We start from the raw sequence: 10,000 nt of genomic DNA on the forward strand, positions 1-10,000 counted from the left end.
TGGAAAACCCTGCTGTAAGGCATATGTGTAAGGCATAAACACACACTCACACCTCTCTTCTACTCCCTACCTCTACCCTCCTGTCCTAGCCTGGTAAACCAGCGCCACCTGCTGGACGCTGAAAAGTTTTCAGCTGCGGGTGGGTCTGGTATCGAACAACTATTCATTTTGAATCTTGCCCTGAATCTGGCAAGATTGTAACTAAACCAATCACAACGCAGAGATGTGTTTTGAATCAACGCGGGCGGGGCAGAGGGTTCTGGGGCGGGGTTTTGAGGGAGTGACGACATAGCAGTGAGACGCTGGGCAGTGGAGAAAGCACAACAAGAAAGATGGCGGCGGCAATGGAACAGCGCTCGTTTGATTCTGCATTGGCATCAGTTTTTGAAGAATTAGACTTGGGGTTTTCGTTAAAACGTGAGCAAGAGGAGGCTCTACGTTCATTCATTTTTAAGAAGGACGTTTTCGCCGTGTTACCGACAGGCTATGGCAAAAGTCTTATCTACCAGTTAACTCCACTGGTAGCCGAAATGATGGGGCTCTTTGAAAACCCGATGGTAGTACCGGTAGTCGTCTCGCCCTTGTTAGCCCTAATGGTAGACCAGGCGAAGGAGGCGAGCAATTTTGGACTCACTGCCACTGGGCGTCGATAACCCAGCAAACATAAAAATATGTCGTCAGTGCCAGTTGGTCTTCGGAGCAGTCAGGAGGCATGGCTTTTGCTGAACGCGACGTGTTGTCTTCCAAGACAAGGTCCTCGGAGTGGACGAGGTTCACCTCAGATAATGGTAAGTGGCATGCTCTTAACAACGTCAGGGTGTGTGTAAAGTATATTCCTAAAAGATGACGGTAATGATTTAGTAAACGCTTCACCCTGTTGCCATTGTAACAGATGGACTGTCGCCCCGGACGTCTCCCTTTTTAATCTCAGTTTACAGTATTTAATGTTGACTATCTAAACAAAGTCTGTGGTCGTAAGATTGAAGTTTACATGGACGTTGTCCGAGATGAACGTGGGGCTGATTGACTGGGGATGACAGATAAACGACTGTGTACGGCGGCTAGAGGAGACACATGCTGCGTCTTAAGTTAAATTTTACACTTTGGAAATTAGTACACTGCACTTCGACGAGACCAGCATGGCGTCGCACTAAAATAACATCGATGTTATGGAGCTAATAGTGCCATACCGGTGGAGTGATCTACACTAGAATCACACTGATACCGTGTATTCAGACAGTTAATACACCGAGTAAACCAACGAAAACACTTCAGTGCGGTGAGCATTCCGAGAAACCATCCTCAGTCAATCGAGCCCCACGATGATCTCTCACAACGCACTTGCTCAATTATGTTGAATTAATTGTTCCGTTGATGTGGAAATAACACTAAGAAGCTAGTTTATATGGACTTAATTGCTTTGTGATTGACGAATAATGTACTGATTTTCCACAGGGGGAAACGTGACAAAGGGAAGGCCTTCAGGTATTGTTTTGGCAAGCTAGGAGAACACATCTGACAGACAAAAAGGTTTCATCAAAGACACACAGACAGGTAAGCTAGTTCTATCATCTGTGGAAAGATGTCTTGGTTGTACTTTATCATAGCCAAATGTTGTGTTTGAGTTAAGGACTGTTCCCCACCCCCATCTGAGTTATTGAGGGGGGTCTGTGTTAACAATATCCAGCAGTCTATTAGGCCTACAATCTGTTGTCACAAGTTAACACACTGATTGTAATAGGTAGTGTGAATGTTAATCATGTCTGTGTGCTTGATCTTAACAATATGCAACTGTACCAGTTCACCAGCGAAAATATAGGCTACTGTTTGTCTGCCAGCTACATTCTTTTTTTTTTCTTTTATGCAAGCTCCTGAAGTAAAGGACCTACACAGGACCTTCATATCAAGGACATTGACTGTGTGGATCTTGAGGTGCAGTTACCCAAAAGTTGCTACCCACGGAATACCAGGTTTTGAGGGATCCTGCCAGAGCAGAGAATCAACAGTAAGTCATATATTAACTTCACACAAATACACATACAAGGGTGTGCCCAACACACATGTACTTTATAATATATTATTTTCTAAGTAATGAGACAAATTGAGGAATACATATTGGCCTGGTTCAGTCAAGTGGAGTTGTTGTCTGTTTCAAGCTACAGGTGTTTGCAAGGCAATTTATTATTTGTCGAAATTAAGGCAAATTTCATACATGTGTGTGACCATTCATCTTGCCACCTGTATTATTTTGTAGTAGGAAGGCAGAAGTCTTATGGCAGTGTGATGCTACAGTAATGCTTACAGTAATTTAAAGAGTATAGTTTACCTTCCTTAAAGCAATGTTGGGATATATGCCTTGCTCAAGGGCACTTTAGGCATGGATGGAGGTGTATGCAGTGGTCAGAGATTTGAGTCAGCAACCCTAGTCTGATCTTAAGACCACCTCACTAATCATTATGCCACACTGCCCACCATGTTAACAAACTACAATATCAAGCCCCCCTTTGCCGGTATTCATGACTCATGAATTTTTCTGTTTGATTTGTTGTTATTGACAGGATACATTGAAGAGGAGACTCCGACATGACCGCCGGCATCTTGTGTTATTCACCCCCACCACTTGTAATACTGAATGCCTGAATTGTTGTTTGCTGCTCAGACTTTGTCAACAGATATGGTCTTCGACATGTTACCTTTAGGTGTGGAAACAGATTGTGACAGTCCAGCAAAATGAGCCAGACAGATAGTAACACTGAAAAAGGACAATGTTGTTCCCATGGCCTCCCACTGCAGAAGACTACAGACGTTCAGTGAAGCACAAACAGCTGTTCCTCTTGTACTTAATAATTTAGTCAGCTGGATTCTAGGTGCCACTAAGGAGCCAACAGTGGATAATTTTGTCAACATTTCAATGGCATACATTAAAAGGGCAGCCTGTAATTGTTTGCCTTGCCTCCATCTTCCTTGACACCAAGGGGTTGTAGACCAATGTCCTAGTCCTCCTGTTTAGGTACAACCATGCAGTTAGGCCAGTCTATTGAAGCATATACTTATGACTGTTTGTATGTGTTGTGTATCTAGTAATGGATAAATTACCACATGAATAACTGCATATTCATTATATTGATAATTATAATGGCTTCCATTATTGATTAAAAAGGGATCTACCACCACTTGCATTATTGTTTTGTTATAAATGAAGCACTGTTAGGAATCCAGGAAGACGGATGCCGAGGCACTCAAGGTTGCATTTTTTTTTTTTTACTTTATTTGGCTACAATGCCTCAGCATCTGTCTTCCTGGATCAAGTTTGACAGCCCCTACACTGATGAGCACCAAGGAAAAAAGGTGAAGACCCAGAAGCACTCCAATTACCTGCTTGTGTTTGATAATGTTAGGATCCATTTATCCCACTTTAAATGCATGAATATCACTGAAAATTGGAATTGTTTCCATTTTTTTTTTTAAATGTATATATCATGAAAGGTAACTTGCATTGCCTTTTGAAGCACAGTTTAATAGTTGGACCACTTTGTATAGCCTATATGAACGATCATTATTGATCTTGGATATTATTGATATTGTAGGCCTATTTCTATTTGGGCTCATGTCTTTGCCTTTGGCACCCTCATGCATTATTGTTCTTCAAGATAGAAATGAATCACGGTCATTCTTAACTGTTAAGAATCAATCTGTCTTCCTTAGAGATATATATTTTAAAAACCTTAGTTTAGTACAATTTGTGGAACGCAAGAGGACTGATAGCTGTCCAAATCGGCAACGTGATTGGTTTAGCGCGGTCACGTGGTGTATCGTGTCTCCTCATTCAGCTATTAAATATTCCTTCTATAAACGTCTATACCCTTGGATGTTTTCACGATCCGAACCTCTCTGAAGTGAAACATAGTGTAGCGTTTGGTAGCCAGGGAACACACAGGATGTAGACAGAAGTGTCCGTTTAATGGAGACAGTTGGCCACAGCCACGCCACATAAAAATAATGAAGTAGGCCTACACTGCTTACCAGTACCCAACTGTAGCACAGCTGCTACGTAGATCTCTCACAGTAAACAGAGAGAACTCCCCGCTCCCCTTATTCGAACCCCAATAGTGCCTCGCACCCACCAAACCATAGAACTCATAGAACCGATGCGTACACAACTTAAGTAACCCCCCAGACTCGCTACAATAGCTTTAGTCAGTTCATCATCTTATGGGCATCGTGTTCGGATGCTGTGGAGCGAGAATGAACGAAAATTGAGGTGACCTGACGGCCTACAAATACAGGAAGATCTCTTTCAAGTATGTTTAACACCGTGGGCTTCCTCGATGCATGCGAGACGTTCGCTGAAACCGACAAAGCTGAAGTTGAACTTTGGAACAGTTTTGTATAGTGTTGTAGTACACCGGCAACTCGCATGTCTTTTTGGCAAAAGCGACAACTAAAGTCCGACTCCATCTCAAAACGTTAAAAGTTATCCACGGTCCTGCTCACAGCTTCACTACTTCCCTTGTTTACAGTCCCCTCTCCACCACAGCTGTCTGTCGCGCTTACTACGTCACAGTCAATTGCGCTGATTGGTCAGAGCGTTGGCCTATTAGCACAGACATGGTTTGAAAGACAACGGGTTGTGCTCATCAACAATGTTCCGTTTTATCCATTCATCAGGGCCAGACTAAATTAAGACATCCAATACATTTAGGCTGGTTTATCAGGCTACTCCTGTCCTCTTCCTCAACCCAATTCTACAACCTCCTCCTCCTCTTCCTCCTCCTCCTCCACCTCCTCCTCTCCTCCATAGGTGAAGGTGCTGGACGGCCAGAAGGAGCAGAGGAGCAGGGAGGTGGCGGAGCTGCACATGCGCCTCTCCCAGGAGGAGCAGAGGGAGGAGGAGAGGAGCCGGGACGTCTTCACCATCAAGCAGAAGCTGGCCGAGGCAGAGAGCGCACGCACCTCCATGAAGAAGGAGGTGAGTGGAGGAGAGAGGAGGGGAGGCAGTAAGAAGAGAAGGAGGAGGAGGTGAAGGAGGAGAAGGTGAGGGGAGTAGGGAGGTGAGTGGAGGAGGAGCAGAGAGAAGAGCAGAAACGATTGGTCAAATTAGTGAGTAGGTCAGAGGAGGGAGGAGGAGAGGAGCAGGGACATCTTCGCCATCAAGCAGAAGCTGGCCGAGGCAGAGAGCGCACGCACCTCCCTGAAGAAGGACGTGAGTGGAGGAGAGGAGGATGACTGAGGAGAGATGACGAGAGGAGATGAGGAGTAAGTAGGTAAGAGGAGGACGAAGGAGCAGAGAGAGGAGGAGAGAAGGAGAGGAGAAGGGACCTCTTCAGCACCAAACAGGGGCTGGCTGAAGCAGAGAGCACCTTGAGCTCCATGAAGAAGGAGGTGAGGAGGAGAAGGAGGTGGAGGTGAGGTGGGAGGTGAGTGAAGGAGGAGCAGAGAAAAGAGGAGGAACGAGTTGGTCAGATTAGTGAGGAGGTTATATATAGTCCCAGGAAAAAGTTTGTACACCCTTTGAAATTTCTTACATTTCTGTCAAAATTGATCATAAAACATGGTCTGATCTTCCCGGAAATCTCAAAAAGGAACAATCAGAGTCTGCCTTGATTAATTCCACCCAAACATTTACATGTTATCATATTTTTATTGGTCATAAGGCCATAGCATTCACAGGAGAGCAGGGCATAAGTAAGTACACCCTTGCATTAAGTAGGTTTTAACCCTCAGTTAGTAGCAATATCATCAACCAGACTTGTCCTGTAGTTGCAGATCAGATTAACAAAACAATCTGTTTGTATCTTGTCTCCCTCTTCTTTAGAGAACTGCCTCTCGTCAGAAAGGTTTGTGGGATGTCTGGAGTGCATAGCTTTCTTGACTTCATGCCATATAATCTCAATTGTTTTTTTTTATCTGGGCTTTGACTGGGCTATTTCAGAATGTGTATTTCATTATTATGAAGCCATTCTGAAGTCGATTTGCTTCTAAAGTATGGGTTGTTGTCACATTTCAGGACCCATACTCTTGTGTGCTTCAACTGTGTGACAGATTTCCTCACGTTTTTTCTGTAAAATATCACAATAAACTTGAGTTCATTGTTCCACTGATAATAACAAACTGTCAAGGGCCTGAGGCAGCAAGGTAGCCGCATATAATGATGCTCCCGCCACCATACTCAGAAGAGGAGATGTAACCAAGAATAGCTAAAAATGGGATTCATTCTGCCAATCTAAAATGAATTGGGTTTCTGTCCAAAAAAATATTTCTGCACCTTTGAGGTTTGCGAAAAAGCATTTATATGCTTCATAGAATTACTGCAAAATATTCTGTAGACCAACGTTGAAACCAAAGTTGAATTGTTCAGGGGAACACACAATGTCATGTTTGGAGGAGAACTGGAGAACCACACCTTCACCAAAACATCATCTCCACCTTTGAGTACGGTGGCGGGAGCATCAGGCTACCTTGCTGCCTCAGGCCCTTTTCAGTTTGCTATTATCGGTGGAACAATGAACTCAGAAGTTTATCGAGATATTTTACAGAAAAAAGTGAGGTAGTATGTCACACAGTTGAAGCACACAAGAGGATGGGTGCTGAAATGTGACAACAACCCATACTTTAGAAGCAAATCGACTTTAGAATGGCTTCATAATAATGAAATACACATTCTGGAATAGCCCAGTCAAAGCCCTGACAAAAACAATTGAGATTATATGGCATGAAGTCAAGAAAGCTATGCACTCCAGACATCCCACAAACCTTGCTGACGAGAGGCAGTTTTCTAAAGAAGAGGGAGACCAGATACATCCAGATTGTTTTGTTAATCTGATCTGCAACTACAGGAAACATCTGATTGAGGTTATTGCGAGTAACTTAGGGTTAAAACCTATTGAATGCAAGGGTGTACTTACTTATGTCTTGCTGTCCTGTGAATGTTTACATCTTATGGCCAATGAAAATATGAAAACTTGTAAATGTTTGGGTTGAATTAGTGAAAGCAGACTCTGGTTGTTCCTTCTTGTGATTTCCGGGAAGATCAGACCATGTTTTATGACCAATTTTGACAGAAAGGTAAGACATTTCAAAGGGTGTACAAACTTTTTCCTGGGACTGTATATATATATATATATATATATATATATATATACACGTATATATTGTATATCAATATTTTGGGTGTCGTCATGTGTCTTCCTCTCCAGTTGGCGGCGCTGCAGCGTCGGTGGGCTGAGCAGGAGAGTGGGTGGCGGGGGTGCGAGCAAGAGCTGTCTGCGCAGCTGCAGGAGGCCCGTGGCAGCGAGAAGAAGGCTGCAGACGAGGCGAGGAACCTCTCGCTACGAGCGCAGTCGGCCAACGAGGCGCATGCGCAGACCCAGCTGCAGCTTAGCGAAGCACAGGTGGGGACATCTGAATAGCCGTCGTAATCCTCTATGTTACCTTTCAATGCAGAATTTTTATCATGGGGCATAATCCTGTACATAACTTTTGATGCTTTGATGTTAAAGGGAGAGGGGTTTCTTTTTCATTTTTTTGCAATTTATTACTCTATCAGTTATTGTTACTGGTTAGCACTGGTCAATCACTGTCACTCACCAATGTTAAATGCTCAGTATTATTCATTACTTCGTCACTTTATTGGTATTGGACCATCACTGTTACTTGTCCTGTCTTGTACTTTGATGTCAGTCTGTAAATGTCAGTCCTGTGTATGTCTATGTCCTTTCATGGTATAAGAGAGAAAATGTAATGTCAATTTCCTTGTATGACCGGTGCATATGAAGAAACTGACAATAAAAGCTGACTTGACTTGACTTGATTTTATTGCCCACTTTTTTTTAGTAGTTTAGTAGTTTTTTAGTAGTTTATTGCCCACTCAAAAATGTTATCTTTTTGTGAAAATAAATCACCACCGTCAATTTCAAAAAGTATTCATTATGACTGGGAAAATAACACATGAAAAGGTGGATCTCCTCCATGTCCGCCATTTTGAATGTCCGATAATACACATAGACATCTGTAGCTGCAAAACTTAGTTACTCTTAGTTTTTGAGCAATTTGAGTAAGTTGACTAATTTCATACATGTGTTACAGGGTCGTCTGGCAGCGACGGAGGCGGAGCTAGCTCGTGCGGAGGCGGGGAGAAGGGAGCTGGAGTTCCGCATGAGCAGTCTGCAGTCGGCATTGACACGTACGCTGGGCATCGGATCCAGGTGACACATACACGCACGCACGCATGAACACACACACACACACACACACACACACACACACACACACACACACACACACACACACACACACACACACACACGTCACACACACGTCACGCACGCACGCACACACACACAGACATGCACATACAACCACTTCGTACAGCCCACTGTAATTAAATGTACCTCATAATTCTGCATAAATTCATTTCCTTGCCTCTTCACAGCGGAGGTCGTTCCAGCAGTAGGGGCCGTAGCCCTGCGGGGTGCAGCAGTGCAGGCGTGTCACCAGGAGTCTCACCTGGCACCAGCATGAACCTCTTCAGGAACCGCAGCTCCTCTCCTCTCAGAGGCTCCATGTCGCCACCTAAAGGTATGGAGGACAAACTGTACATACAGTAGGCTACAGTACTTGTTTTGTATAGTACATTGCCTTCCAACGCCACGGTAGGGAGACAGACGCTAATTTGGCCAAGCGAAGCAAACTTCGCCATTCATTCCTATGAGAGAGGCGAAGGCAAGCGAAAGCAAGTGAACAGAAGCGAAGCGAAATCATTAAACAAAGTTTGAAATAATGCAAATGAGGAGCGAATTCGCCTGCGGCAGCCCAATCAAATCAACAACATAACTATTCCATTCCATTTGATTTGGCACGACGACCTGATGACGGTTGAGCTGTCAATGAATTTCGCCTCTCTTCGCCTCGCTCGCTTCGCCTGCTATGTGTCCCTACCGTAAGCCTGCCAACGCTCCACCTTAGTATTGAAAAATACCTCCCAATGGGAAGTAAGCCCCACCCCACTCAGCTGTATCCTTCTCAACGCCCCTCTAGGGCTTCCCAACGCCACCAGGGGGCTGTAGCGCTCCCGTTGAGAAACACTAGTGTATACAGACATTGCTCTCTGTGCACACGGCTGAGGATCCCTCTGCAACCTCTGAATGCTTGGAAACCGCTGTCACTCAAAAAATGCATTCACATGATTGGCTGCTTAGCATCTTGCCCCTCCTCACAGCGCGAATGTTTGTAAACAGGAAACCTATCGATATGAATGTCCTGAAACTGAACTTTGTTGTAACATTGCGGTTATGACTTCAGGACCAGCTATTTCAAGGAGCTGTGTCTGTGTTTGGTGTCAAGCAGGTGTGAGTTGAAACATGCAGAAGCAAATTGGCAACTACTCTCATAACTTCTCAAAGAGGTGCTACATTTGCTATTTTTTCACCACGTTTTTCACTTGTAGGTCGGGGTCACAATGGTACTAGGGCTGCACGATAACAGAAAAAAAAATCAATACTCGATAACAGCATGGAATACCTAGAACAGTGTTTCTCAACCTTTTTTAGGCGAGGCACCCTTTCAATTCGTGAAAAATTTCAAGGCACCCCAAACCAACAAGCCGTAACATGGCATCGCATCCGATACCACAAAAGCTTAGAAAAGTAACATATTTGGAGACGTCACACGACCTACGTTCGAGTTTGCAGCTGACTGAGGCGACCTATATTTACTTTATTGTTCGTAAATGGCAGATGAAAGATTCCACTGACTAGCATTAACTTATCCATTTAGACAAATATGTATTATATTACATATTTTTTTTTATCAGCCATGTTTCCGGGGCACCCCTGAGAGGGGCCCGCGGCACCCCTGAGAGGGGCCCGCGGCACCCCAGGGTGCCCCGGCACCCCTGTTGAGAAACACTGACCTAGATAACAATAATTTAACGATATTTAGGAATATAGCCGAGTGTTTTTCTTGTCACTAATTTGTCGGTCTGTGTGGGGGGTGCGGCGTT

At 44.2% G+C, this 10,000-nt stretch overlaps 1 protein-coding gene and 1 long non-coding RNA gene across 2 annotated transcripts in view; both read left to right on the forward strand.

The window, feature by feature from the left end:
• Positions 1-10,000, forward strand: part of LOC134462146 (rootletin-like) — a 74,329-nt gene that overhangs the window by 44,735 nt on the left and 19,594 nt on the right. The window contains exons 26-29 of the mRNA XM_063215034.1: positions 4,802-4,969; positions 7,197-7,391; positions 8,086-8,204; positions 8,432-8,577. Of these exons, the coding sequence (XP_063071104.1) occupies positions 4,802-4,969; positions 7,197-7,391; positions 8,086-8,204; positions 8,432-8,577 (628 nt within the window). The remainder of the gene's footprint in view (positions 1-4,801; positions 4,970-7,196; positions 7,392-8,085; positions 8,205-8,431; positions 8,578-10,000) is intronic.
• Positions 144-3,243, forward strand: LOC134463126 (uncharacterized). Its single transcript, XR_010037640.1, has 4 exons — positions 144-788; positions 1,456-1,554; positions 1,869-2,005; positions 2,559-3,243. It is a non-coding gene; the product is annotated as an uncharacterized LOC134463126 (long non-coding RNA).

Source organism: Engraulis encrasicolus, chromosome 14 (genome assembly GCF_034702125.1).
Source record: "Engraulis encrasicolus isolate BLACKSEA-1 chromosome 14, IST_EnEncr_1.0, whole genome shotgun sequence".
NCBI classification, from domain to species: domain Eukaryota; kingdom Metazoa; phylum Chordata; class Actinopteri; order Clupeiformes; family Engraulidae; genus Engraulis; species Engraulis encrasicolus.